Source organism: Fusarium verticillioides, chromosome 5 (assembly GCF_000149555.1).
Source record: "Fusarium verticillioides 7600 chromosome 5, whole genome shotgun sequence".
NCBI classification, from domain to species: domain Eukaryota; kingdom Fungi; phylum Ascomycota; class Sordariomycetes; order Hypocreales; family Nectriaceae; genus Fusarium; species Fusarium verticillioides.
Window position 1 is genome coordinate 4,218,498 of NC_031679.1, and position 27,769 is coordinate 4,246,266.

The 27,769-nt window shown below is 48.0% G+C and overlaps 13 protein-coding genes across 15 annotated transcripts; 4 read left to right on the top strand and 9 right to left on the bottom strand.

Moving 5' to 3' along the window:
- Window positions 1-705: 705 nt before the first annotated feature.
- On the bottom strand, window positions 706-3,332 carry FVEG_09443 (glucan endo-1,3-beta-glucosidase; the record flags this gene model as incomplete). The annotated part of the gene is made up of 7 exons (XM_018898427.1): window positions 706-887; window positions 945-2,370; window positions 2,429-2,592; window positions 2,649-2,738; window positions 2,788-2,842; window positions 2,900-2,986; window positions 3,039-3,332. The coding sequence occupies 7 exons, from the start codon at window positions 3,330-3,332 to the stop codon at window positions 706-708; spliced, it is 2,298 nt and encodes a 765-aa protein (XP_018756314.1).
- Window positions 3,333-4,648: 1,316 nt separating this feature from the next.
- FVEG_09444 (hypothetical protein) lies at window positions 4,649-5,517 on the top strand (the record flags this gene model as incomplete). The annotated part of the gene is made up of 3 exons (XM_018898428.1): window positions 4,649-4,846; window positions 4,899-5,305; window positions 5,358-5,517. The coding sequence occupies 3 exons, from the start codon at window positions 4,649-4,651 to the stop codon at window positions 5,515-5,517; spliced, it is 765 nt and encodes a 254-aa protein (XP_018756315.1).
- A 237-nt stretch (window positions 5,518-5,754) lies between these two features.
- FVEG_09445 (hypothetical protein) lies at window positions 5,755-7,353 on the bottom strand (the record flags this gene model as incomplete). The annotated part of the gene is made up of 4 exons (XM_018898429.1): window positions 5,755-5,806; window positions 5,976-6,189; window positions 6,721-7,198; window positions 7,351-7,353. 4 exons carry the CDS (start codon window positions 7,351-7,353, stop codon window positions 5,755-5,757), a joined length of 747 nt encoding a protein of 248 aa, XP_018756316.1.
- A 1,120-nt stretch (window positions 7,354-8,473) lies between these two features.
- Window positions 8,474-9,846, bottom strand: FVEG_09446 (hypothetical protein; the record flags this gene model as incomplete). The annotated part of the gene is made up of 3 exons (XM_018898430.1): window positions 8,474-9,020; window positions 9,071-9,615; window positions 9,691-9,846. The coding sequence occupies 3 exons, from the start codon at window positions 9,844-9,846 to the stop codon at window positions 8,474-8,476; spliced, it is 1,248 nt and encodes a 415-aa protein (XP_018756317.1).
- A 95-nt stretch (window positions 9,847-9,941) lies between these two features.
- FVEG_09447 (hypothetical protein) lies at window positions 9,942-12,777 on the bottom strand. 3 transcript variants are annotated; one of them, XM_018898431.1, is made up of 8 exons: window positions 12,566-12,777; window positions 12,465-12,515; window positions 11,892-12,415; window positions 11,794-11,837; window positions 11,149-11,734; window positions 10,757-11,086; window positions 10,605-10,697; window positions 9,942-10,554 (listed from the first exon to the last, which is right to left on the bottom strand). In XM_018898431.1, the coding sequence occupies exons 3-8, from the start codon at window positions 12,306-12,308 to the stop codon at window positions 10,252-10,254; spliced, it is 1,773 nt and encodes a 590-aa protein (XP_018756318.1). In that variant the 5' UTR covers window positions 12,309-12,415; window positions 12,465-12,515; window positions 12,566-12,777; the 3' UTR covers window positions 9,942-10,251. The 3 variants fall into 3 exon arrangements, with proteins under 3 accessions (XP_018756318.1, XP_018756320.1, XP_018756319.1); XM_018898433.1 differs by having other exon boundaries at window positions 10,605-11,086; XM_018898432.1 differs by having other exon boundaries at window positions 10,605-11,086; window positions 11,892-12,515.
- A 148-nt stretch (window positions 12,778-12,925) lies between these two features.
- FVEG_16589 (hypothetical protein) lies at window positions 12,926-13,655 on the top strand. Its single transcript, XM_018905836.1, has 2 exons — window positions 12,926-12,976; window positions 13,061-13,655. The coding sequence occupies exon 2, from the start codon at window positions 13,136-13,138 to the stop codon at window positions 13,460-13,462; it is 327 nt and encodes a 108-aa protein (XP_018756321.1). The 5' UTR covers window positions 12,926-12,976; window positions 13,061-13,135; the 3' UTR covers window positions 13,463-13,655.
- Window positions 13,656-14,738: 1,083 nt separating this feature from the next.
- Window positions 14,739-15,198, bottom strand: FVEG_16590 (hypothetical protein; the record flags this gene model as incomplete). Its single annotated transcript, XM_018905837.1, has 2 exons — window positions 14,739-15,090; window positions 15,140-15,198. 2 exons carry the CDS (start codon window positions 15,196-15,198, stop codon window positions 14,739-14,741), a joined length of 411 nt encoding a protein of 136 aa, XP_018756322.1.
- A 707-nt stretch (window positions 15,199-15,905) lies between these two features.
- FVEG_09448 (hypothetical protein) lies at window positions 15,906-16,906 on the top strand (the record flags this gene model as incomplete). The annotated part of the gene is made up of 3 exons (XM_018898434.1): window positions 15,906-16,101; window positions 16,157-16,249; window positions 16,317-16,906. The coding sequence occupies 3 exons, from the start codon at window positions 15,906-15,908 to the stop codon at window positions 16,904-16,906; spliced, it is 879 nt and encodes a 292-aa protein (XP_018756323.1).
- A 675-nt stretch (window positions 16,907-17,581) lies between these two features.
- On the bottom strand, window positions 17,582-18,875 carry FVEG_09449 (hypothetical protein; the record flags this gene model as incomplete). Its single annotated transcript, XM_018898435.1, has 2 exons — window positions 17,582-18,185; window positions 18,238-18,875. The coding sequence occupies 2 exons, from the start codon at window positions 18,873-18,875 to the stop codon at window positions 17,582-17,584; spliced, it is 1,242 nt and encodes a 413-aa protein (XP_018756324.1).
- Window positions 18,876-20,201: 1,326 nt separating this feature from the next.
- FVEG_09450 (hypothetical protein) lies at window positions 20,202-21,860 on the top strand. The gene is made up of 2 exons (XM_018898436.1): window positions 20,202-20,625; window positions 20,704-21,860. The coding sequence occupies exons 1-2, from the start codon at window positions 20,366-20,368 to the stop codon at window positions 21,809-21,811; spliced, it is 1,368 nt and encodes a 455-aa protein (XP_018756325.1). The 5' UTR covers window positions 20,202-20,365; the 3' UTR covers window positions 21,812-21,860.
- Window positions 21,711-23,472, bottom strand: FVEG_09451 (hypothetical protein). The gene is made up of 9 exons (XM_018898437.1): window positions 23,303-23,472; window positions 23,200-23,246; window positions 23,000-23,137; window positions 22,880-22,949; window positions 22,787-22,814; window positions 22,722-22,734; window positions 22,247-22,673; window positions 22,108-22,192; window positions 21,711-22,053 (listed from the first exon to the last, which is right to left on the bottom strand). The coding sequence occupies exons 1-9, from the start codon at window positions 23,408-23,410 to the stop codon at window positions 21,899-21,901; spliced, it is 1,071 nt and encodes a 356-aa protein (XP_018756326.1). The 5' UTR covers window positions 23,411-23,472; the 3' UTR covers window positions 21,711-21,898.
- A 141-nt stretch (window positions 23,473-23,613) lies between these two features.
- On the bottom strand, window positions 23,614-25,311 carry FVEG_16591 (hypothetical protein; the record flags this gene model as incomplete). Its single annotated transcript, XM_018905838.1, has 1 exon — window positions 23,614-25,311. One exon carries the CDS (start codon window positions 25,309-25,311, stop codon window positions 23,614-23,616), a length of 1,698 nt encoding a protein of 565 aa, XP_018756327.1.
- Window positions 25,312-25,620: 309 nt separating this feature from the next.
- FVEG_16592 (hypothetical protein) lies at window positions 25,621-27,464 on the bottom strand. The gene is made up of 4 exons (XM_018905839.1): window positions 27,294-27,464; window positions 27,131-27,231; window positions 26,400-27,080; window positions 25,621-26,339 (listed from the first exon to the last, which is right to left on the bottom strand). Exons 1-4 carry the CDS (start codon window positions 27,411-27,413, stop codon window positions 25,637-25,639), a joined length of 1,605 nt encoding a protein of 534 aa, XP_018756328.1. The 5' UTR covers window positions 27,414-27,464; the 3' UTR covers window positions 25,621-25,636.
- Window positions 27,465-27,769: the final 305 nt, after the last annotated feature.

The window sequence follows — 27,769 nt, forward strand, 5'->3', positions numbered from 1 at the left end:
AGGGCGAGAGTCGTTAGTCATGGAATGTGAGAGCGGTGCGGGGTTTGTGAAAATGTGATTGGCTATAACTGTGCAAGCTCGAGAGTACGGAGACCCATAAAGCTAGTATGTGTACATTTGGATATACGCTCTTATTCTCTATAGATTCATCATGGGCTTAGCCTACTCTAAACAATTTAGATCTTGTCTTGAATTTCAGCCCATTTTAGTACAATCTCCTCTAGAGGAACATGCCTCACCCGGGCAGAGTTGAAATAGATTTTTCCTTTCCGCATCCTGCACATTGAAGCTTCGGAGGCGCTGCTGGTGATGGAACACCTCAAAACGAAAATCTACTTGGCACAGGTGATGTCGATGGGCCCACCGGTCTCGAACCTATTTCTGGGACTTCTTGTGATAGACTCAGCCCTAGGATCTGTGCAGATCCGTCGTTGGTAGGTGTTAGGATAGTTGAAGATGCAGCCGAGGGTCAGGTCAGACGGGTCACGTCGCGTATTTTGCCGCCAACCTCCCGTTAGAGTTTGAAGACATGACGTGGGAATCATTAAGTTAGAAATTACCTAAAATAGAAGCATCCTATTCTCTATTACTATATTTATTTATATTCACTTTTCCATTCAACGTCGAGAAAGTATAACATTATAACTTAGAGCCACTTTAGCTAGAACATAATGATCAAACCCCCTCTTCCAAGCTATGCTCACATCAAATATTACCGGGTGTGTATCGACCAACATCACCACCACCTCCTGGCCATGAACCAGTAAATCCATCCTGCGACACAATATTAGTTCCGTCTGCAAGATGCAGAGTCGCCCATGCATCTTTGGAGCAAAGGCCAAATGCTTGTAGGTTCTTGGGGGTTTCGGAAATCCAGTGCATGTAGTCTGGGAGTTGAACCATTAGCGTCGTATCGATAAAAAATTCACACGGAGCCGACTTACTTTGGCATTGGTAGGCGCCAGCGCAGGGTTGATAGCCCGGGCCACTGAAGAAGGCCCACGAAGCTGAAGCATATGTGTAGATGTCGGATCCCCCCTGGATATAGTTGGCAAAACCCATTCGGCAACGGGTATCGCCACCGCTGCACCAGGAAAAGTCTGGGTCGCCCCAGTTCGTGATATTTGCCACCCATGGCGCTGGGGGGGTTTGCTGGACATGATCGCCCTGGTCATAGTTTGTCTCGGACTGTAGTAACGTGATGAGGACGTTGCTGGCTTGGTGAATATTGAGCTGATATAGCCACCAGTGTTCACTGCCCAGTGCATGGAGCCATGTGCCTTTTGTGGATGCAACGAGGGCGCCACCTTTCGCTGCGATATTGGATCCTCCGGCGAAGCTTTCAGTGATGTGGTCTGCCACCCAGTTCCACACATTCTCGACATATGCAGACGAGTCTGGTGCAAAGTACATGCCGAGGAAAGCGGCCTGGCATTCGCTACTGGGGTCATGACATGTGTCGGTCAAGGCAGACGCTCCACGGGTGCCGCCAACGGTGATCAGCGAGTTCCAGAGACCAACGTCACCCGGAGATGTCCCTCGCATATTGAACTGAAGAATAATGGCTCCTGGAAGGACATCTGAGACGGTGAATCGCATGTCCTGGATCTGAGCGAGGCCGACGTCACCGGGGTTCCCGACCGCAACAATAGGCTTCGGATTAGACAAATCTTTGAAGAAGGCTCCATTGCCTGTGATTGTGGACCAGGCCTCCCCAATAATCCGAGAACCTACTGGAACAAGGAGGGTAGAGTCAACTCGATACTTGCCAAATGGGAAATAGGCGATCTTGTTGTTGTCGGCTGCATACTGCAAGACCTGATTGAGAACGGCCGACTCGTCGATAGTGTTGTCACCAAGCACTGTATGACCTCCGTTCTGGGACGGATCCTTCACATTAATGAAGTCTGTGGTGGGGTTCGAGGCATAGTTGGGCGCAGGCACCACAGGGAAGCGGCCCTCTGGTGCCAGAGCGGCTGGCCGGGTGTTGGCTGAACCTGTAGCGCCATAGATAGGATCTCGCCCGACAGTGTTGGCGTAGGTAAAGGTATCAACATGACTTTGAGCTCCGAGGACGGTGCCTCCAGGGACCTGTGCAATGTCCGAGTCTGTGTCCTTGCTGAGGTTCTCAATGATGAATGAAGGAAACACAGTCGTGACGAAGGTGACTCCAGAATTGACAGACTTGGCGTCGATCAGAGCAATCCAGGGGGAACCACCAGTATTCCTCACTGCGGTCCCACAGGTATCAAATACAGGGGCGACGATGCTGATTGTGTTTCCTCCCGTAATGAGCATGCCAACGGTGTTCTGATAAAAGTAAATACTCTTGTAAAGTGCTTGCTGGTGCCCATCGTGCCAGATACCGTTCTATTTTGATGACATTAGTAAACGTTCGGCAATGATACGTTGCAAAGGCCTGATGTACCTGTCCACGCTCGATGCGCACATCGGAAAGACCCAGGGTAGATCCTCGCCCAAGGCGAATTCCAGTATGGCCACTACCCCCGACCGCTGAGGCCATGGTGATCTTGATGTTCTGAAGCTGAGCGCCCTGTGCAACACCCCACCAGAGCGCCGTAAACGTGTCGCCTTGGTAAATCAGCCTGGAGCGCAATTGAAGCAAGGATTCAATTAGCTACACTTACCTCCAGGGATAGCTGTTGTGTCGAGAATGAGATTCTTCAGGCCAACAGCAAACGACAGCTCTCCAGCATCACCAGTTGTAAGATCCTGGCCTGTTGCAATGTCAATCTTGATTGACATGAGTAATTACGAAACACGTACCTGAGATAAGGGTTCGATCTCCTGAGAAGGTCGCCGAAGCTTTGATAATTGGTGGCTAATAGAGATCCACAAGTTAGCATACATTATCGCGATGTCAGAAAAAGGCCCTTACATTCGTGGCATCTCCCATCAACACAGTATCGGTATTCATTCGAATCGTCTCAGTGATTTCATATGTCCCCGGGGGAATATAGACAACCTGGTAGATGCGTTGTTAAGTTTCAACTCAATAGCCTTTTATTTCAACTTACTCGAGGCTGAGAGGCTAGCCATTGACCATGGCGGGCTTTTCCATTATCATCATTGATGGCGGCTTGGATAGCAGCTCCATCTCCAGGCTGTATAGCTTTGTAAACTGCGTATGTGTTATCACCATCAAGGTCAGGTGCATAGCCACGATACTGCCCCGTGTGATCCATATTGGCATACCAGAAACTGGTTGCCCCTTCCGTGGTGGTGCCAATAGCGGGACCGCTTGGCGTAGGCGAACTTGCTACTGTACTCAGTAGGAGTAGTGCAATAGTTGTGCCAACCTTCATTTTCATGGTCTCGGAAGTCGCACAAAAGGCTGAGTTTGAAAGTCTGTAATGAAGGTTGGCTTTCTATTAGTGCTCTGCGCCAAGCCGGAATACTTATAGAACTAAACTAAACTAGCCCATGTGCATATGATGCTACAAGAACCCGAACTAGAAGATGGCACCGGTGAAGCCGAAAATAAGCAGCCCGAATAACCCCTGCTGCATGCTTCCTATCCCGCTTATTTTGCAAGTCTGCAATGACGCATTATTACAAGAACATTATAGAAGAAAAAAAAAAGCAGATAAGGCCAATGCCCCATAAAACGGCGGGATAGTAAATCTGACAATTATTGTGAGAATAACCCAGATGCATTAGTTACACATAACGTGGTGCACCCTAATTGGCATTGAATCATTGTGGCTGAATAGTCGGTAACGGATCTAACTGATGGGCCTTATTCAATTCAAAGTTTTACAAGATAGCCTAAGCCTTATTTAAACACGATTTTGCGCGGGTACAGGACCATTTGAAAAATGTAACATTAAGATGCAGTAAGACGGGCGTCAGCATAATACGAATATTCAGCCCTCAAAATGATCACCATGCGTTCTTGAATAATCATCGCTCGGTTGTAGTCACTACAGACTCTTGTAAGAATCATACGATGGCTTACTTTGACCCCCTACACCCTGGCTGTAAGGTATCCCTTCTGAATAGAGGGTTTGTGGATAACTAAATCTCACGTCTGAGAGACGATAAATAAGGTAAGCCTGGTTTTTGTATACCTTGTGCCGTCAGTCTTGTCGCCTGTGGCTGCTGACACCAGGCAAGCCACTGATAAGTCTGATCGTGCTGTGAGATCGGAAATAATTGATAACATTCCTCTTTCTGTTATATGTGCTCTGTTGCGGCGGGTCGATGAACGTCTAAACTCGCATGGCATAGGTTGAAGGAATATTGGTGACGTTGGCATTACAGAAAAGGGACCGCTTTCTCCATAAGAAAAGATACCTATCTAACTTTGGGCTTCCAATTTTTTAACTCGTGACCACTCAGGTGGTGATGCATGCATGAGTATAGACGCACGAGAACTGCTAAAATCTTATGTCAGGAAGGCCTCTCCACCACACGGACGGTCCGATGCAAAGATTATGCACGATGCCGCCTGACAGTAGACTACAGTGTTACTTTGGCTGGAAACAAAGATATTGCGACTGGATTCTAGCATCTATCCAATTGAGCGTAAACTACATATATTGGCCTTGGGAAGCCAATTCATAGAGGGAACATGACCATCAAATTCACCAATTCTCAAATCGCATTGTGTAACTATAGGTCCAAGATGATGATCACAAAACTCTTTACCTTGACACTCTCTATGCTGCCGGTGTCAGTGTCAGGTCTTGCTATGGCCACACGTCCCAGTGCCATTTCTGCAAGAGCCGTAGACAAGGACAATTCAAGCCTTGCTGATTCTGTCAAGTTTTACTTTACAACAACCCTCGATCCAACCACTAGTCTTGAGTCTGCGAATTGGACGGTAAGCGTATCTAGGCCACTCAGATATTGCAATCACTAACAATGTCGGTTAGGAAATGGATGGACCCCCAGCAAATGGCGATCGCGCACTTTGCATTGACTGTCCTTGCACCATTGACCGGGAGGTTGATGTTGAAGTCACCGACTCTGGAACTTGGTGGACTAGTTGGTGCCATTTTCGCCAAGGTGTAGAGCCGGATGGAATAGTCTTCGTCACCCAGTTCAAATCTACAACAGTCACTTGGAGTGCCGGTGTTGGGATCACGCTACCTATGCTTGGAAAAGCAATCAAAGCCAAACTTGGAGTTTCTGTAGAGAATACCAAGGGGCTCGGGATTGGCGTTGGCTGCCAAGGTGATCATTCCTGGTCCGGTACGCATGCCATATACTTCCAAGAGAAGATGGGCTGGGGGAATCTGAAGATTACAGAGACCTTCACCACGACTGGTGGACCACAATGGTTAGTTATCTCTTGAATGCCATGGGATGGAAATTGTTAACACCTTCAATAGCCCACACAGAATCAACACTAGGACTTCATTCGGTACATCAAGTTGGCCAGACCCAGATAACACAGGCTTCCGACAGTTCCAGCCTGGGTGTAGGGATCCCCAGAATGGTAATGGACCCTGGTGTGACTTCTTTGCAGACAATCTTCAACATACTCAGTAAAGACAGCATCACGATATAGCCTCAACACTCTGTTATTACTGTAACTTTAGTTAGTAATAAAAGGTTATATCTAAAGAAGATCTATATTATATAACTATTAAATTAAAATTGAGGCAATTCTAGTAATGAGTGGAAGACAGTGAACAACGACGGGACACTAGTAATGGATAAGCTGCAACAGGGATAGCCCAATTGGCAAACCCGATTACTAGCGCATCGTGGCTAGACCTTAACATTTCAAGACCCCCAATCCTCGTGGCAGGCCTCGAGTTCAGCATCTTTAGTAGCCCTGCAGGGAAATGTCAGCCAACTAATGTCCGTTGTCGGGAAACTTCCACTGATCTCATCATGAAAAGCTAGAACTGACTCAGAGTGTACACAGAATCATTTCTTCATAGAGCAAGATTTAGTATACGGGTAAAATCTCTCTCCCTATTCATACACCCCGGTGCACGTACTGCCTTCTAACATAGTCCCATACAAGGTTTTTCTCATCACTCTCTTCCTCGCCAGTCTCGTCATCATCCTCACATTCTTCATCGTCGTCGCCACTATCATCATCTTCCTCATTTTCGTCATAGTCCTCATCACTGGTACTTCCATCAACTTCAACCTCGATTGGTCCTGCGAGAAATTTCGTCCCGCTTTCTCGTCTCCGGGAAGGCCCAGCCGCTATAGTTTCTTTAAGACGTGAGGCAGACCTCTCCAATTGAGTAGCCAAACCGAGAGAGAGTTGTGCTTCGCGCCGTGCTTTTATTCGTGCGCTTCGCCGCACTGAGCTCGTTGAAGTTGAAGATACCGAGATGGGATCCGCATGCCTGTTGGAGGTCGGCGTCACTCTCTCATTCAGGTTCAAGGACATCATCCTTTCGATGGTACGTTCCAACTGTTTAGTAGGTGACTCGTCAACTTCGGGGCTCTGCTGCCGACTCCTCGACTCCATTTCCTCCTTTCGAAATGCCACTGCTGCTCGCTGGGCTTTCAAGAAGTCTTCGGAGTAAAGGTACTCCCAATGGTCGATATATTTGGCTATTGTTGGCCTGAACTCTGTAACGGCCCAGGTGTATATGTTCTTCAACATAAATCGGAATGAGTAATATCATGAGAGTCTCTCATGTCGCCATCCCCAATACATTACATCATCTAATCGGAGTCCAGAATGATCAGTACGGGTCAGCTTCAGACCACTCGTTCTATACTAACATAGCCCTTTGCCAGTTTCTGCTTCCTTTTCACCGCGTTGTAACGACATGCGAGGGAGTTCTCGATATAATACGGTATCCAGACCTTTACCTCCGGCCCCACTGGAGTCCCGGCTGGGACTGGGGGGATATGCGGCCAGGCCAGGCAAATTCCTCTCATTTAATGCGGGAAACTCCTTGAGTCTGGAAGCACAACCGCTGCCGTTAATGGCCTGACAGTAGGCCACCTCTCTCAATCGCGCGATGGCGCCGTTTGTGCCTTGTTTCGGCTTGGACTCAACAACGAGCCAAGGAAAGCACTTCAGGTGTTTCTCCTTAAAGCTATTCTTGAAAGGATGGAAGGAAGATGGTCGCAAGCCATGGTTGTAAAGCTCTTTCAAAGCCGGTAATGAGAACAGCGCCGATTCTTGGCGCGGCTCCAGAGCTAGAAGAGAGTTGGCGGATGGCCGATTGATTGGAAAATAAAAAGCGTAGTCAGGCTGTGGTGCGCTCTCATTTTTCAATCTATCAGGAATTGAACTGCCAAGTCCGTCTTTTTTTGGATTGAATACTACCCATCGAGCTTGGAAGAGCTGATTGTATCCTGTAAGTCTTAAGTCTTGAACATTTCGACCTCTCTGAAACTACTTACCATACTATATGGTTATTACATGAGCTCTCAGACGCCAAGATGCTTTCTTCAAGCGGTTTGAAGAAGTTGTCTCGAAAAAAGTGTTCCCAATCTTTTTCTTCAACTTCCCTGTTGGTAAGGTCTGTTCCTTGGTTTGCGACTCTTTCATCCTGGTCAGAAGCCTTCTGGTTCAACTCATCGCAAGCGAAGTCAAGAATTGACTCTCGGAGAGCTTCAACATGATCTGGCAGGTCATTTGCTGAGTTTTCGTCGTTATAGAAGAAGCCACGGTCGAATAAGTTATGGCGTTTGAAGCAATCTTTTTTGTTAAAGGATGATTCCATATTGATTAGCTAGTAAAAGGCCTAGACATTGAATCAACAGATAGAATTTGGAACTGCGAGAAATAGGGAGAGGTCTGGGTCGGGCTAGGGGAAGGGAGTGTTGGTCGACGACTCTTCCCCTCCATATATGCACGACGAGGTCACATCTATTGGTTGTGATGTCTACATCCCGGCTTGGTGTGTCTCAGAATGCCTGTCCGTTGGTCAGCCCATCTCGCCAAGCTGGAGACCAACTCGATCCCTCAGATATCAGCGCCAGAGACGTGGGGATTTTCCAATAATTTTATGTTCACACATTAAGTTTTGAATTGATATCATATTCAGTCTGACACCATTCATCCTTGGATGCCACGAAGTTGACGCTGAAGATCTGCAGAACCACCTCCAATCTGCCTTGCTGGGGTTCCGGATATCTCAGGCAGTAGTGGATTCAGCTGAAAGCCAGGATAACTCGCAACGACAATCAGAGACCACTGGCTCTTGGAGGCTAAGCCTAAATGGTAAGGTCCAGAAGTTTGATGGAGTTGAGGAAGAAGTTACCCGGCTGTCCTGGTATCATTTAGAGGTCCAAGTGGAACCCAGGATCACATAATCGGCTAGCCACATGGTCTGATATACTGAGTACAATCGGTCAAGTTTGGAAGAGGTATGTTGGGAGTGAATCTTGCTGCGTTCTGACAACATACCATACTCTGTACTGGGCCAGAATTGTATCGGTATTACGCTGTTTGGCACTGTGAGCAACATTTCTTCTTAATATTTCATTTGAACTTTAGTTTCCCCTAGGCCTGTATATATAATTATTTCTTAAAAACCTTGATCGGAAACTTTGTTCCCATTAACTTGTACGCCGCAGGGTTGGGATGGAGACCATCGCCAGAGTCATACTGAGGGAGCAACTTCTCTCCACTTCCGATCAAAGACGCAAAGTCGACAGTGTGGTCAAAAGTCCCGTTCTTCAAGATCCAGTCATTGATCGCGACCCGAGTGACTTCTCTCTCGGGAGAGTGGTACTGGTTCCCAAGCATCTGTGTAATTGTCGCTCCAATGGTAGTCATGCCTGCCTTCATGATATCATTCGCAATCTGGGTATAGGCGGCGATGAGACCATCTTTGATCCTCTTTTGAGTAGCTTCGTCGGTTGCGGATGGCCCAATGTCGTTGACGCCTTCGAATACGACGACGAATTTGGCACCTGGTTGTTCCAAGGCATCTCGCTTATATCGTTGAAGCAGGATAGGACCCAGACCGCCTGAAAGGATAGCATTGCCACCTGCTGCCATGTTGTTCACAGCGACATTAGGCATGCCAGACTCTTGCAAATGAGCCGCAAGAGCATCGGACCATCTAAACTTGTTAACAAGCGGAACAAGTGATCAAACATTGATTTCACCTACCGATCGTTTGTGTCATCCGTACTTCCGCGGCCATCGGTGATACTATCTCCGAGGAGAACAACAGCGAAATGATCTTTGGGTGCCCACGAGTCAACCCCATTCGCAAAATACCAATGCTTGGTGCTTCCCTGAGATACAGATGCTGCATTGACGTGGTTGCCCTTTTGCATCCAAGAAGTCGTTCGACTGCCAGGATGTCCAGTAATCTTGTTTCCAAGCTGACCCTTCTCAGTGTAGACAGACAATGCGAGATTGGAAAGAGGCTTCAGCTTAAAATCGATGGGATCAGAGTAAACAATCTCTCCTGCTGGGATAGACACGGACTTCTTGCCCTTGAACTTGAGCTGCTTCGTGGTCTTGGTGTCGATCTGACCGACACCGGCCTTTCCACCGACTGGCAAAGCGATTGATGCCGCAGTGATGGGCAAGTCTGTTTTACCAAAGATGTTGGAGAATCGAACACGGATCTTGTCAGCTCCAATTGACATGTGAAATGTTTGGCGCAGAGTGGTGTTTTCGAATTGAGCTGCCGCATCTGCTCCTCCCTGTGGCAAGGCCATTCATTAGTACGTGCGGGCTTCGCAAAAAGCTTCAAGAATGAGTGTTTAGAGAAAACGTACAAATGGAGCTGGGGCCAAGTTTGCCGGTTCAACTTCCTGAGGCATCGACGCCCATGTGCCTACCCAGTGACGCTGCTCATTGCCATTGGGTAATGCCGAGCCTGAGAAAACCAGGCAGGCTACTAGAAGAGCCTTTGTCTTGATTCTGTCAAACATATCGGTAGTCAAGACCTCACTTGCCACTGATGACAATAACAACAATTTACGAAAAATAAATTAATAAACGATATCACAGCGGTCTTATACAATCATGGCATGAGGTTACGGCAGAAAGTATTATTAGGCTAAACCAGGGATCAGCATCTGAAACTCTATTTTGCCGGTACGGGCCAATGGCAGTTGGCTCCAATTGATGGAGTTGCTGCCTCCGAAATACCGTATGGAGCTTGGCCTGATATGCTTACCCAGTCAAGCACCCACTGGACTCCACTAAATATCGTGTCAAGTTGATCGCCCATGTATCGCTTCTGGAAAAACACTACCGCACCAATAAGAACTATTAACGGAGTCACAATATCTCATGATGTCTGGGGAAAATACAGGATCCCAGTAAGCTCCACTCTAAACTGTCCTACCCGGGGACCTTGGGATGAGCTCGATCTCAGCAGGGAAATCCGTCGATGACGATAGCAGCGAGAGTCTTGATGGGAAAGGGGACCAGGGAGAGGAAGTTCTACAACGAGAACAATCGTTGCGTAATGCTGGCATCGAAGATCGTAATGATCTGAACTCGACAGCGAGAATAACGAGAAGCGTGATTACAATCCAAAAAATAATGAAAATCCACCACTTATAAAACGAGTCCGGCAAAATGCCTGCTTGCATACTGAATATACCAGTAACAGCCGTGAGCGGCAGAAAGACCTACAGGAAGTTAGCGTTTTACCCTATAGAAGCAGGCTGCATGTGCGTACCAAGCCGATGCCAGTCCAATATCTCGTCATCTCAGTCCCTGCTTGCTGTCTGGCCGTGACTTCATTATCCTCTACTACAATCTGCATTTCCAGCTGTTTCCGTAAGCCTTTCCTCGTGTTTTCGCCTCCCCTCGTCGTCTCCCCTTACATACCTTTCGGGCAAGCCCGGCACACAAATCTCTCTGTTCCTCTGCGCGTCGTTGGAGGTCTCGCAATGCATCGATATGGTCCTCAATCATGGTAACGACCTTGACCGATGGGATTGGGCTCTTCTTAGAATCAGACTTTAGTATGTCCGAGAGGTAGGCAAGATCTCTTCCGCTGAACCTATCCCAAACCTCAATCGCCTTGCAGATAGAGTGAATAGTTTGTGGTAGAAAGCGGTTTGCTTCGTTGAGGACTTGTTGGGTCAACTTCTTCTGGGCCATCGTCCCCATGATACCCTCACCAAAAGAAGCTGTCATGTCTCCTTCATCCTGCGTCTAAATGCAAGTAAGCGCTCCATTCATAATACTTTACATGCTCCGAGCTCCGGATCGCTTACATATGGCTCTAATCTTAAGAACAATCTTGCGACCAGGTTGTGCATAGCATGCCTAACTTGTTTAAGCCGACACTCGTAGACAATAAGGAAGTACTCTCTCGGAGTCCAGATAGGAAGGTTCGCATCAAAAAGCCCCCCTGTCAAGGGATCTGGCTTGACGCCATGCTCTTCATCTTGTGCAAGTGGTTTTGTCCCTTGATAGTAAGTATCAACGAACTGATATGCAACCCAGGAGTCCTCATCTATGCCTGCTATGAGACAAGAGACCTGAGTTTCATAGATATGAACCTGTGGCTCATTTCCATAGCCGAATTTGAGGTAGTATGGCTGGCGACTTTGGCGAAGAGGCTTTCCGTTACGTTTCTTCCTAGAGTCATGGAACTGCGGGCCGCCTTCACACCAGACGTAGAATTGAAGATGGAATTCGAGTCCAAAGATGAGTGGTCCCCGCATCGGTCGATGAATACCTAGTGACGTTCTGGACCCCAGGTATTTATAAAAGAAGTCTGGTAGAAACGTAGCCTGAACGCTAGACGCAGTTGAGGCCAACGCCACAATTACACAGCAGTCTGGATTAGCCACATAACTGGAGACAATAACTAGTCAGCAGACGCAAAAGTCGTATGATGATGGAAAATGTCTCACAGTAGTCGCCTCGCAGCGTCAGTCTCACCAAGGGATCCATACCGCTAAATTTGTTATGGTCAGTCATGATTCCAAGCGGCCAGGCCTTTATGACCTACTTTCTTCTTCAGTTCTTGTAATAGTTGCGAGGAACTTAAGGGCCCACGGTCACGGCGCATGTGACCTCCTGGTGGTTCAGAATGATGCATTCGCCGACATCGATCATCCAGAAGAGCCATGGGCCGAGTCACACGAGGGTCAGTTCCGGTTACTAAATCGTCCATACTGCAAGATTTGCAAAGAGGCTCAAGCTCCAACATTTGGTATGTGCTGGGGCCAAGGAACGCCTCCATATCACCAGATGCCGAAAGAAACTTTTTGATGAGATCGTGGACGCTTGAGAAGGTAGCGACTGCAGGTATGTTTTGTGCTGGATACTTTTGAATTTGTCGGTCGAAGAACTCTTGGTTCCATGCATAAGCGGATGAATTTATACCGGCCATATTAATATGATCTGTTGACATATTTATGCGCATAGATCTTCAGGGAATTAACAGTATGTACAGCTTGAACAGCGACGAGTTCCACACTCTGGGCAGTCCGGACTGAACATGAGACTATTCGGGCCACAGCAGCAATTACACTAGCGGGAGTCAGGCATGTAGACAGTAAGAGAGTATAGAAGTGCGCACGCATATCCATTGGGATACAACTTCTCGAATCGGAAGTGACACTTCAGGCTGCTGTCGGGGGGTCAGCGATATTGTGTAATTGTGAAGAATCGGAGGCATACCATTACAGCATTCCCAGCGTCCCGAGTAGCTTCTAGGTGTTGCACGATTGTAGGGTGAAGAGAAACGGTGGACAAAGCACCTGTCTTTTGAATTGGTCGGGAACACATGGCGGCTGCGATGCGGTGAGAAATTAAGGGCTGTATAATTATGATAAGGAATAATACTGAGGCGGGCGGTGGTGGCGATGTTGCTGATCTTTGATAATTGATGCGTGATTTGCACTTCTGCCTAATGCATCAGCTGTCAAATTACAATTGGTGTAACCACCCCACCCCTCGTTAGTTACATTTCTCTGATAACCTCTTCCAGTTCGCATATCGTAATAGCAGTCAGTTTAACCAATACACCGTCTCCGATCTTGATCCTCATTTGTTCGCGGCCTCTTTATCTTGCTGATATCACGCATCAGGGTAAGTTAACAAAGCCGGGCAAGAATATGACAACAAACTGAAACAGATGCCATGAAATGTTTGACAAATGGCTAAGGTTACCAGGTCCCGCCGCCTGGGTTTTCCAGGCTATCCAGCATAAGAGACGAGTCAGTGCTCATAATATACTCATACGTATCCATGAATTGGAAATCAAACATATCGCCAAAGCCGATTCCACCTGAGCTGTCGGGTGCATCTCCATGGGCTTCTACGGATTGGCGGCACCCTATCAGCCCGGTATTTGAACCACCTTCGCCGCCTGAAGGCATATGCCTGTCAATGATAGGCGCAACTCTTGAGGATTCTAATAAATGCGACTTTCGCATCTGTGCCTTTTGTCTGTGGTGGTGTACAGACCGCAGGACGGCATCAAACATGACTGATGCCCCCAAGCGACCGGTGACAAGAAGGCCCCTCGGGAGTAAGTCCTTGGCGTCATTCTCGCCTGAGTCTTCAATCATGTAACCGCGCGCAACTTCTATCAACCGTTGAATGATCTCGGCAGCACGTGTGCGATCTGGATGTAACGGTTCTATTCTGGAAATCGCGTGTGCATCTGCAAGGCGTGACATAGCAAGGGTTATATCCTGCGGTTTCATACTCGAATGCGAGAGAAGAACCCGGAAAATAAATGTAGCGGCAAAGAACATATAGCTGATTTGCGTCTTTGGCCAGAACGCTGCACTGCAAGTATTATTGTCTGAGCCGTGATCAGAAATTCCACCGCTTTGGTGGAGCATATCTGATATCATTGTTGAAGCACACATTAAGCCACTGACCAATACCGCGTCCCGATTAGAGGTCGCCTGAAGAGCTACGACGGGGTCCTTTGGGGGAGGTAATAGAAGTGTCATGGCATACAAGTACAGTTTTGTACCTTGTAAAGTGAGTTCTGTCTCGGGACTCCAGGGTTTATGGTCTGACCTTCTCAGTAGCTCCAGCTCGCTGATGCTGCTTTGTGTCTGGGAAAAGTGAAGTGCGGAGTCTGTGACCATGTCGAGCTTGGCCATCGAAGTTAAGCTGAGCCGACGAATCTCTAATGTGATATGGCCTGATGGGCCCAGGAGGTTTAATGCTCGCTCTCGAGCACGAGATACGTAGTTTAGATGGTATTTGGATGAAAATGAGGACGGAAATCCCAGGAACTCGCTAAGTCTGTGGCGACGTTACTATGTAAGTAGCGAATCTCAAATACTTCGTACGGGGAAGCAACAGAAAGAACACATACCGAGTGCTTATGTCAAAGCAGGCAAGCCAAGTAGTATCCCTGACAACAGCGTCTATGTTTGGCAAGGCGCGGCGGCTAGAATTTCTCTTTAAATGTCCATTGAGGAGCGGGTTTGATGGCAGGTGACAGTTGAGCCCCATGGCCGAGTTCACAACAAGACCTATATACCCCCATGACAAGTCTTGCCAAAGGCGGACCTTCGGAACTGGCCATAAGCAAAGGCAAAGGAGAGCATGCATCATCTCGATAGTGAGTGGGACACAGACAAAAATCGCCGAGAGCATGGTCTCGTGCTCTGTTACAATAGAGGGGTAAATGTGTGCGTGTTTTGGATGCATTTGGGAAGAACAGAGGATAATGGTCCAGAAAAGATGCCGAGAGGATTGTGAGTACTCGTTTAAAGACGTACGTATGGGTCTCAAGAACTTGGCGTGCGGACGGTAGTACCTATCAAAGCTGGTGCTTGACTCAGTTCAGTCCTTACATGGGCTTCAATTCGTCTTCGGGGCATATCTATACTGACTGTTGAAAGAGCTCTAGTGCCACTGTATTGTTCACGCTGAGACGTCCAAGCTGGTAACTAGAGGGTATGTCGACAGCTTTAAGCTGCAGCCAGGCCTCGCCGCCCCTGGAACATTCGTCCACACCAGCTGCGATATCATCTTGAGTGGTTCCGGCAGTGTAGGTAGAGTATTGCGAGCCGGTATGAGAGGAAGGACTAGAGGACCGTGTGCAGGCCGAAGACGGAATGTCGGGTGCTTGTGACAGTGTCGACTGGTTTGTATGAGAATGCGCTCCCGCGCTTGTTGAATCGCTAGAAAGCGGCTGCTGGGAATCAATGCAGTTGGTGATGGCCTCCACGATACTGCGAGTATGAGTATCAGGGTCTCTCTAATCTCTATCAATGATGGAACCCGTAGGCTGTACTAACTTTCTTGTTGGAATTCTTTTGAAACGCGAATCGAACCGACATTGCAGTCCGCGCTTACTACACCTCGTGCACGTTGCTCCGGCAGGTTTGTGGCGGGCATCACAGGCCACCTTAGCCTGGCGACATGCAGTGCAGCTCTTTGCGCGGCTAGGTCTGGGATGCATAGTGGTAACGAAGGGCTCGAACGAAAGGTGACAAATCGCTGAATCTAAACTGGTGAACAGGCTCGTCTACGCCGCTACGGCAGACTGAAACAAGAGGGAAAAAAGTCCGGTGTAGATGGCGTTGGCTCTTGGTCCAAGACCACGACTGAAGTCCGAACTGCGAAATTCGCAGTTCAAGACAGCCTTGGCAGATGAACTCCGAAGAAATGTGGGGCTGATAAGTTGGTGCTTACGGCCTATGGCCAGTGGAATGTCGGATTTTGTCTGCTTTGTAAGACGCTAAGCCCACAAGATAAGCCGACGGCTTGCGTGTAGATGTGATAGTGACAGGGGCTAGGATATCGCACTCCGTGCGGTCCTCAGCCTTGGGTGTTCGGGAGATCGGCATAGAAAAATGCGAGATTCGCAGTTTCCGCTACACCACCAATGGTCCCATCAATGAACATCTAGGAGAAAAGACCCCAGTTTATTAGCTTACGTTATCATAACAATGACGAGTATATAAAGAGACAGTTAAAGCCCAGCCGTCAGATTCCATCGCCAAATTAGTCCTTTTCCCTGTTCCCGGACTCAAACAAACTCACCATGTCAACAGAACAAGACCTACGCAATGGCTGCCACACTTACATGTCGGGCACCCCCACTTCATATGGCTACGTTCCATCGACCGCTGCGGGAGTTGTCTTCTGTATCTTGTTCGGTCTCTCTACCATTATGCACATAATTCAGCTTGGTCGGTCTAGGATCTGGTGGTGCAGCGTATTTGTTATGGGTGGACTGGGTATGTCCTTAACCGCTATAACTCTAACTGTGACCTTGATTAATGGCTATAATAGTTGAAATCATCGGCTGGGCGGGCCGCGCTTGGTCCTCCCAATGCCCGTACAACTCGACCGCGTTCCTCATGCAGCTCTCGACACTAATCATTGGTATGTGCTCAAACCATTATCTGGTCAGCCCCTCTTGACTCTCAACTAAATGACTGATCATTGCTAGCGCCTGTTTTCTTCACTGCCGGTGTCTACATTATTCTTGGCCGCTTGATCCAGGTCTTTGGCCGCGACTGCTCCATTCTTCGACCGAACCTATATCTTTGGATATTCTGTACTTGCGACGTGATTTCCCTGTTTGTGCAGGCAATTGGTGGCGGTATGGCCTCAGCGGCAGTGAAAAAGGTCAACGGTAACACAGAACCGGGCACAAACACAATGGTTGCAGGAATAGTCTTCCAATTGGCTTCCATGAGCCTCTTTGTTGGTCTTGCAACCGACTTTCTGATTCGAATAACTAGACGGGGCATGTTAAACGCTGGAAAGAAGTCCTCCATTCCTATACTAAGTGCCATGACGCTGTCATTGCTTTGCATTTATCTGAGGAGCATATACCGCACTATAGAACTCTTACAGGGCTGGACGGGGTACCTTGTTACGCATGAACGATACTTCATCGCGCTTGATGGGGCCATGATGGTAATCGCCGTTGGGGTTTTCAACTTTGTACACCCCGCTACTTTCTTGCCTCCATCATTAGCAGAGGATGCTGGGGAGTGGCTGGAGATAACACCAAGATCTGAGTCGAGAAAATAGAGCTTACGAAAAGCATTTTATAACTCTTCAACCATATCTATAGTTTTAATATATTATTCCCCGGAATACTTTTACGGAAGCGTCTGTAAGTCCTTTGCATGCTCAATGTTCTTCCTTGATCGTTCCCGAGTGTCTTTGGCCCTTCTTTCAAGCCATTGGTTCCTGTCTTGCACAGAATCCTCCATTCAGTCCTGGTGTTACTGAATCATAGCCTTCCTTTTCGGGTCCAGCGATTCCGTATTGGGCGGTTGTTAGTATTCCACTAACATATAGACTGCTTTTAAGCACTAAGTCTATTTCTTCTCCATTTCCCTGCCATACGCCACTGAACCCAGACCAGAGGTGAGAATAAAACTGCGATGCCCGTAAGCACGAGGAATGCGTTGCGAATCTTGAGTTTAGCGATCATAGGCTGTATCACGCTGACGCCCACAGCGCCAAGGAGGCAGCGGCATAGATTATTCGTTGCTGTCGCGCCCGCCGAGTTAGCCGGGAAGCAGTCTACTAATATCGTCGAATTGATGTTGAATATGGCCGTTGCAGTAAATGCAATAATAAATTGCAGACCCAGGGATGCTGCCAGATTTCCAGCAAAGTGTCTCCTGAGATCGTTTAACTCATAGCTGGGCCCGTACAGCGCCATTGAAACGATGAAAATAACGCTGAAATAAGGCATCAGTGACATTCGGGCACGTTCAAGGGGAAGTCGTGCAGGGACTTGACATTAACGTCGGCGAGTCCATGCTCCTCTTTATATCGAGTCTCGGCGCGTTTGAAAGCTCGATCCATCAGGCGACCAGTGCATACTGACCCAAATACACATCCTATTCCATTTGGAAGAAAGCAAAGGCCCACCTGCCATTGTGTAAGGTCGGGGAAAGTCTTGAGTAGCACTGGAGTGGTTGAGGACGTGACCATACTCCAGATGGTATATACAAGAGCACCCCAGGAAAGGAGAACTAGTATATCCATTCTCAGGATATAACTCAACGGCTCAATCATTGTTCTCCAAGAAAGCTTCTCTAGCTCTGGTGCTGGCGGTACGGGTGCATTACGCCATTCCTTGGGTGGTTTGAAGTAGTAGGACCAGGGTTTGTACAGGCCTCCGAGAGGAACGTAGCCGTTACCAGCTATCCTTCGATGTGTCTCTGGCAGAAATACCAATAGTCCCAGGAGGACCAAAGCGCTAAAGACAAACAGGAACCAGAATATGCTTCTGAATCCCCATGCACTATTCAACAGTCCACCAATAACAGGACCTATAGCCTGGCCTATCATTCTGTGCCACACTGGTTATTCAAAACTCTCTATAGCTTTGGTGATATGCATACCTTATTCCGGCATTGGTTCCCATGAAACCTGCTCTCTCATCGGGTTCTGCTATATCGGCAATCACACCAGTGCTGATGCTAATCGTCGCAGCCGATCCAGCGGCCTGCAATCCTCGTAAGACTACAAGCATGGCCAGGTTGGATGTGAAAGCTAGCGACACATTTGCGGCGAGGTAGACTACTAGGGCGATAACGAATGCAATACGACGACCACGCAAGTCTGAGATGGAGCCATACAGTGAGGGAGCAATTCCTTGAACAATCATATACACTGTAATAGTGAAACCAACGTCTGTGGCGCTGACACCAAGGTCTTTGGATATTGTATCGATTGCTGGGAAGTAAATGTTGGATGACAAGGCGGAAAACGCTCCACCTACAGAGACTATGTACACAGTCATCCACTTTCTGTGCTTTGAGAAGACATGGCGTGGTCGTTCGGGTCCCTCAGGCGCCTGTGGATGCACCTCTAGATCCCTGTCCCCTCCTGTATATGGCTGAAGCTCAACATCTGCCCCAGACTCAGAGTGAGCGACAGTTGGTGTTAGTGTGCCATTGTTTGGGGTGTAAGGCGGTGATAAAGATGCTAGTGTCGAAGGAAAGGGCCTCATGCTTTCATCAAATTGGCGACGACCCATCCTGTCAAAATTGGGCTTGGATAAAGCACTATTTGATAGAGGTGGTGTGAAGAGAAGGGCAAAGTGAGATTGGACTTGGACTTCTGCCGATTGATGTATGAAATAACGTCTTCTACTATTTAACCTTACGCGGGACCCTTCTAATAAAGGGAGTATTAATGATAAAGCGATACGCGCTTTCTCACAGCAATCTGTCTCACCTCACCCATGTGCATAATTGATTGGATCACCGACAGCAAGATGTAGATCCCTATCCACTAAAATCATCGACACTGCACTGCTATTCTGGATGCACGTACCCGTCTGCCATGAATAATTGAGGTACACTCCCGAGCATGGCCGAACACAAGACGCGTCACGAGCACGGTACAACCCAGTCTTGCATATTCAGGGGCTGAGTACATACCTTTACTTATTAACGTAAGTTATGTATGCCTACTGGCAAGAGACAAATATTACCTAAATCAGTTGAGCCCCTCTCCCTGAGCACAGGGCGTTTTAACTTAAGACAGAGTTTACTGATAAGGTAAGAGGCTTACGCATTCTTGGGCGTCATAGCACTATATTAACCCCAGGATATGTATAGCTAAGTACTAACGAGCCGTCCCGGAAATTACTGTCCCTGGCTAGAAAGCCTGTTACAGAGCATGACTGAGAATATCACATTATGTTAACCTATACGGAGTAGGTGTTGGCAAACGACTTGCTTTAGCTACTGCAGCAGCACATTACCTGATTGATCTTCTTTTTAGTGAATATATAAGAAATTCGGTTTCCGGGAGTGTATTAAGGTTCTAATACTTAAGAAGCTTATATATTAGTCTATTATTTATATAAAATTAAGATCATGGTATATACTAAGGTAAAGTAAGAACGTCATAAAGTGCTTAGAACCTACACTATAATATACAGTATACGAATATAGAAACGGACCCGTAAGCTTATCAAAAAGCCAATTTGTTACTTATTAGCTATTGGTCTCTGAAATGGATCTGGAACTGTTGCCAAGACCGCGTAAGCTCTGACAGGGCGGGCGTTTTTAAGCTGCCGAAAACTAGCCTTGGAATAACATAAAACCTCTAAACTATGCCGTTATTGGTTAGAGGGCATGTTTTAGAGCAGTATCTCGGTAATCCGGCACAGGTGGGCGTCGATCCCCACCCTGAGTGAAAGTCAATTGGTACACGGGAGCCGCATGTACTGGGCTTCGACTAATATTAGTGACAATATCTATTGTATCTTTTAGAGGACTGAGAGCGCTTACGTGGCCTCGGCGCAGCATGTTACGTCTTATATTTGTCTATGCAGTAACCCTGCAACCTGGACTGAACATTCACTTACCAATTGACTTGACTTCCCTTTGTGTGTACCTGCGAGATACGTTACACGTGGGACGGCATTTTGTTGATGTTTGTACAAGAAAGAAAAGGCTGGAAACCAACAGCATGTTGATAGAGCCCGCAGCCGATAACGAACTGTAAATTTGGATCATGAAGGGCAATCAAACCCCACGACATGACTTGGAGTCCTCTGTCGAGTACTTTCGTGATGACAGCCCATTGGATCGACGATACGACAATCTAGCGGACGGGCTTGAGCCTCTGGATAACAATGTTTCAGTACCAAGACGACGGGCCTTGCACTTCAAAGGCTTGGGAGCATCGAAGTTGCCCCATCTTCGGATTATTCAGTTTCGAAGAAAGCTTCGGAGAGCCTTCTGCCTGTTAATTATTGGCTATCTCTCCATGACGTGAGTCCTGCGGTTCCCTTGGCAAACTCAGACCAGACTCTAGAGAGGCAGGCTAATCAGAAAACTCGATATGAATAGTGGTTTATTCCATATCCTGGGAGGTACCTTGCATCATTACTTCCCGGACGAAATGGACCTGATCGTTCACCCATGGCTGGACGCCGCCGCAGCAACAATCGGCGTTGGGCACTGGTTATCCGACTCAACAATGGCCACACAGCCTGTGCGTTGCCATTCACATAACGACTATTTGAGAAACGTACCCCTTCTCGATGCCATTTCTGCGGGCTGTCCAAGTGTTGAAGCCGACGTATGGAATGAAGATGATGACCTATATGTGGCCCATCGTCATTTCCAGCTAGAGGCCAACCATACGCTAGAGAGCTTGTATCTCAACCCACTACTCGGTATTTTAGACCGCCAAAGAGACACCTTCACATGTGGACAAGAGGTGCCTTGTCATTCCCCCTCGAATGTGGATGGGCCTCTCGCTGGAGTTTTCGAAGCTGATCCGGATCGGCCGCTGGTCATCCTCATCGATTTCAAGACAGAAGGTAACGCTACCTGGGAGAAACTTGAAGGACAACTCGAGCCGCTTCGACGCAGAAAGTTGCTCACGCATTTCAACGGTACAGCTATTGTACCTGGCCCCGTAGTGATTGTTGGCACGGGATATACACCGTTTGATAAGATAACAGCAAACAACACCTACCGTGATGTCTTTTATGATGCGCCATTGGATCTATTAGCTGATACGTCTCAAATCTGGCCAAATCCAAACAGAGCCCAAGTTCAAAACGCTCAACTACCAGATAAGTGTATCGAGCAAAAGGTATTGCCGAGTAGCATTGAACGAAGACACCTAAAGCCAGAAGGAAGCAAGATCTCGGAGAAATACAACTCTCACAACAGCTACTATGCTTCTGCTCATTTCAAAAAAGCAGTTGGGCACGTTTGGGGTTCGCGATTGTCGCAGGAGCAGCTGCAGCGCATTCGGGCCCAGATTCATGGGGCTCATCGATTGGGTCTGAAGGCCAGATATTTCAGTGTGCCAGCATGGCCTATTGGGCTGAGGAATCACATTTGGCATATTCTAACACGCGAGGGCGTGGATGTACTCAGTGTTGATGACTTACGACAGGCAACTACATGGGATTGGAGGAAGAAGAAGGGTCTATTCTTTTAGCCCTTTTCGTATGTACATTTAGTCAATATCAAGAGCCGTCTCTTCAGTGCTTTATCTTGACAAAGAAATCGTGATTCAGCTTTCGTCTCACTCTGATGATGGCTTGCGTCCATAAACATATCGAACCCTCATGTATGTGTGGATCCTGGGATTTCTGATAGCTTTGCGAATGCTCATCAGGAACAGCTGGTACTCATCCTTGGGCCACTTCAGGACGTCATTCCACATCATAGTAGTATATCCTACGGGTAAGTGTTAGCTGATAGATAGGTGAAGAGCAAGAGGTCTCAACTCGCCTTCAATATCATTTTCTAGACAAGCGCGAACAAATCTCCCAACCTCGGCGAGCTTGGAATCCTTTGGCCAATCGCCGACAGGAATCTGGGTACTTGTTAATAATCTACCGCTTCAAATCCAACGTCTGGCAGCAGTCACCTTGTAGTCAACAGTCGTGATGTCCTCAAAGCCGGCGTCTTTGAAGCCTTGAACCTGTTTATCATAAACGAAGAAGGGGTTTCCGAGAATCTTTCCTCCTTCTTCAAACAGCTTCTTGTATATCTTGAGGTTTGGCTCTTTGTCGATGGTGCCGTCATCACAACGAAACTCGACATCAGCTTCAGCGGATTGAACCCACCCTCCAGGGACACAGCAGCGATAGGCCTCGGAGAACAGGGCAGACCAGTCTTTGATAGCACCGAAGATGTAACGGATATGAATAAAGTCGAACTCATTAGGTCCCCATGTCCACTCAAGGGCTGCATCATCTATTTCGAAGCGAACGTTTGGCGGAACCCATTCTGGCTGACATGGGGAGAGGTCGGTGCCAACAATGTCGACATTCGGATGACGGTCAGCGAATTCACTAAATCGGTCAGTGAGTGGATTTCATAGAGACCAAGACTGTGCGTACATGGCCCAGATACCTGATTCGGCGTGTCAATAGTGCACGAGAGGAATATGTCTGAGATGACTTACCAGTTCCAGTGCCTACGTCAAGCACTTTCTGACAAAGCACCAAGCGGTCAGTAACACCATAATTGTAGCCCTTCTTGGAACGTGAGAACCAACTTTAATATTTTCTGCTTCTAAAGGAGGCAGAAACAGCTTGTCATCTAATAAGATTGTCAAATAGTGGTGACTACGAGAGATCAGAACTAGAACAATAGTTTCGTGTAACAAAACCCATACGTTAAGTCCACAGACTCAAGCTGTTGATCGTCATTGGGCAAGAAGTAGTTGGTGGTAAATTTATCGCTGTGATAAGTGCGGCCTTGACTGCGACGATATTCGAGGATACTGGCCGAGACTGAAGCAGTCGAGCTTTCTCTAAAGTCGGAGAAATTAGCGCTTCGTCGATTTTGGTTATGTAATTCGAAGAGGCAACCAACGCATCTGTCCCAAGAGTGGAGTCGGCATCGTCTTCAACTTCATTGTCCTACAAAAACAGATGAGTTCATGACTAAACCTCGATGAGGTATTTTATCCACGTACGTGCTCGTCGTTGGCGACAATAAGATCTGTCTGTTGCGGCGGTGAGACTGCAGCGGGTGACGATGGTGTTTCTGCCGGATTTGGCGATTGCGCTGTTTGATCTGCCATGGTGACTGGAACAATTTAAAGTTAAGTGTCTATGTTAATTACTCGACGCCATTGAACTTGAGGTGGATGAGGATGAGGGGCGATCTGAGATCAGCATGGGTCTGTAACACGTGATGTACAAGGGAATGCGACAAGATGTTACAAATTTAGTATTATGGTGGATACTACTGTAGTCCCGTCTACCTGATGAATCAATATTGTCATTATCGGTCATCTTCATCCTCGGCAATCCAATAGGCCTCCACTTCAGCGATACAAGTCCTCGCTCCAGGCGTAACAGCAATAGGAAACCCGCCATAATCGGGATCGTCATTAGGCATCATCATGAATTCGCCGTGCCTCGTCTCATCCCCATTTAAAATTCTCAGTGTCTGTAGGTTTCCGTTCTCATCAACCTCCTTCTCCTCGCCCCAAAGGATCCCACCAAAGGTTGCATCCATATGAGCTGCTTTGAAACGGGCGTGGAAGCCCCGGCCGACAAGGAGAAATTTGGAATTACCCAAGTGAATAATCATTCCAGCGCCGGAGCTGGGCTTGCCAAAGACGAAGCAGCGCTCAACGATGACTTTGATATCACCGAATGTGCGAGTCCATTGTTCCGGCTTCTTCTCGCTTAGTTCTTCGTCAAAATAGAAGCCAAAGCGATCTTCGGGTGCAGCATTGAGAAGATATTGCTTGGTCTGGTCGAGAAGCTTGAACTCGCGGCCAATGATGTCAGAGCCAGTATCGATACCAAACGGGCTAGCTCCAAGAGCGCCGTAAGTCGCGTAGGATAACCAGACGCGTCGCGCTCCATGTTCATCGCGCCTCTGTTCCGGGATGAAGAGAGCGTTTCCTTGTTCTGTATAGTTGCGACAGACAGTTTCGTAGTCGTGAAAGTAAAGATCCGGTGCTAGGAAGTCCAGAGAGGGTGTGTTGAATCGCCAGATATCCAAAACATGAGGGCAAGGACCTCCAGATGGGTAAATCCCAGGTTTGTCACCGCCTCCAACAACAACTGGCGCGCCTCCACCAAAGTCCAGCTCTGACTGTCCTTCAATATTGAGCCATGTATTTGTGTACAGAGGGATAGGATACTCGGCCTTTCCTGCTGCGGCGACGCGTCCCACGTAAGAGGAGATTAAATGCGCCATAAAGGCCTCATCGGCTGCTGCCCCAGGTCCGAAAAGGGACTCCCAGGACTGGGTACCTGATGAGGGAACACTTGAGATTCGTTTCTTGAATCTTGAGTGGGTATCGACGCGACTCAGATACTGTAGAAGATCACTTGGAATGGGTTCAGCAAACGCTTTGTTAGCTCGATGCGATCGATCCCGAGAATCTCCGAGGACTCCGGTCTCATTCTGAACTTGAACCATCAAAACAGTCTGGTACTGCGAGTCAACTTCTGCAAGGTGTCGTAATAGGGCAGCAAAGGCTCGAGAATCCGCCTCACACGCGGCTTCACATAGAGGAGTAATCATCTCGAGTGTCCTCTTGACGCCACCGGCTTCAAGAACTTGAACTCGGGGGAACCGCTTGGGATCCCTCTTGACCCATCCTGGGGCATATGTTGAAAGACCGTTCTTGTATGTTCCGAACCAGAGCAGAACGAGGTGCATATCGTGCTCTCTGGCGCCTTGCAGGACCAAATCAAGCTCACTGAAGTTAAAGTGGCCTTCCTTGGGTTCAATCATTTCCCATGTTACCGAACCAAGCAACGTGTTGATATAATCGGATTTCATTGTGGGCCAAACTTCACTCATGAACTTGGCGGAACTCAGGGATGAGTTGTGTAGCTCGCCAGGAAGCATCAAGAAAGGTTTCCCTTTGACGATGAGCTGAACTGAACCCTTGTCAGATTGCCTAAGATGGGGGTAGACATTCTGGGCTGGTGCAGTTGGAATTTGTGTGGCAGTCATGGTTGTAGAGCATGAAATCTTGAAAATCTATACGTTGATAAAGATGAGATTGATTGTAGTATCGAATTGTAGATGATTCAAATACCTTCTGTACTTCCCGAAGTCTATAAACTGGAGTGTAGGGTTGGTGGATCATGGGTGCGGAGCTCTAGCCAAGCCTGCAGGGATACTCGGACTTACTTCGCACTACCCCGGGAGAAACTGGCCCAAGTCTCGGTGGGTGAATAGCTGCGGCTTTCTTGATTGTGGGGCAAATGCATCCGAAGTTGGGGTAGCATTGACTCAGTTCTGACGTTATGATCTGATATCGGTGTTGGTATTGAGGTCACATATCTACCCTCAAAGGCGGAGTATCAAGCACACCAATTCCTTGCCAACAGTCTAGATCATCCAGCTTCCGAAGTAATCGCTCAAGTTTAATTCTCGCATCTCCTATCTCCACTTGCCCCAAGCCGCTCCCCAACTGTTCGAGGTAGGCTGCTCCAATGTCCCGAATCTTGGGGACGAGGCTGCTGCCGTTGGCATCAAAGACAGCGCGGGGAAGGTGGTACAGGATCTCTAATAGGTCGTCTACAATTTTCTGGTGATCTTCTGCGCTTTTGTCTGTGGGACCGAATTTCTGAAGAATGTTGGAGCGAATGTTGAGGCTTGTCACAAATAAATTGGCGATTTGAACGTCATGTCCTTCTGTGACGTTGGTGGGGCGGGACAAACCACCACGCCATCGCAGCTCGGGCGGGAGATTATCCAGAACCTGTTGAATCTTTGCAAGATATCTCGTGATAGTAATTTGTGGTTTCGTACCCTCGGGAACTTGCTGCACCTCTTGCCAGATGAGAAACAAGTCGCTTAACGAGTTTAGTCCTGGAACATAAGTGGTGTCATCTCCGTGCCAAGGTGGCTCGTGACAGCTGTTTGGAGCTTTTGGTCCCATCTGATTATCTGAAAGAGGGAGCGGCCTTGGAAAGGTCTCGATGCGATCTTGGCTCAATAGACTGATGGGTAGTCTTCCGAAAATATCCGCACTACTGGAATATGCGACCTGATTAGCGCGGCTCGAGTCATTCAGTGCCAGTGCCGATACATACCACGCACTAGCAAATAATAGCCAGATGAGTCTTCTCAAGAGCTGCTGTTCAGCCTCATCGTGCTCGTGTATCCAATAATATGCCAAGTACCTGGCCCCTGCAGCTGCCTCGCTCAAAGCGTGATAGGCGCGCATGCTGCTCAACCCCGATTTTGTGGTGGCGCTCATCGCTGTACCGATATTGTACAAGGCGATGCACCTGTCCATGCTAAAAGAGTCTCGGGTAAATTGACTCTTGAGTAGTCCGTGAGCATCAAGGAAGTCAACGCAATAATCTACAGTCACTGGTCCATAGTCACCCCGCGGCAGTGTCGCTTTGGTGGCTGCACATACGCTGATGACAAGCCCACAGAACTCGGCGTCAACGTCAGCTACCCCTTGTTGAAGGCGCTGGAGGAATTGGCGACGGAGTAAGATCGGAGCTAGAGGGTGGATCACATTGAACCAGTCCTCTAGCAGACGCATAATGATCGGCTCCGGGGCAAACGCGGAAAGCCACTTGCTGCTGAGTCCTGAGCAAATGCAAGTCGCGGAACGGTTCATATAGCCAACAGCCTCGGGACTTTGAAGTGGTGTTATTGATTGGCAGCCATTATTGCTTTCGCTTGGTGAGATGGTAACGTTGTTTGGAAAATGGATTCCCGGTGACCCTATAACCTCCCTTGGAGCTTTTTGTGCATGTCTGTCCTGCGTCAGTATACTGCTACTATTAGCATCATGCAATGAACTGACTTATTTGGAGGTCCGCGCTTCCTTCTTGGACGTTCATGGGTACAATTGACATTTAGAAACTCGCAGCCTCGGCATCGATGACAGTTAGCATCATACGTGCACTACTGACATTGTTAGTATCTAGGTACACAGTGGCGTTATGAACGCCTCAAGGTTGCCCAACCCGGATTTTCCTTGCTCTGCAGACATCGCAAGCTGCTTGGTTCCGAGACCGCTGTCCTGAATTTGCTGTTAACGCACCTGCGGAGACAGAAGCAAGGGCACTCTCGCTTGTGTCAGTCATTGAAGGATTTACTGCGGCGTAACAGGGTGGGTGTTTCTCTGCGTAGAATCGACTGGCAAAAAGAACAAGATAGTCCGAGGAGAATTATCGGATCACCTCCTCTCTTTTAGACTCTCCTACATGGACCAGTTCGCCGAAATGTCGGATATACCTCAGCAGCCTTTGCCCGAACAAGAATGGTTCGACTGCTGGTGGAGGTCGAGCTCAGACATGCTCGCCCAATCAATGCCATCGATGCGGCGGATCACTCATGACAGCTTAACCTGTTGTGATTTAGTCACCTAAACAAACTCCTCAACCTTGTCTTCCCCATGGGGACTTGGAAAAGCATGGCAAATCCATACCATCCAAGGACC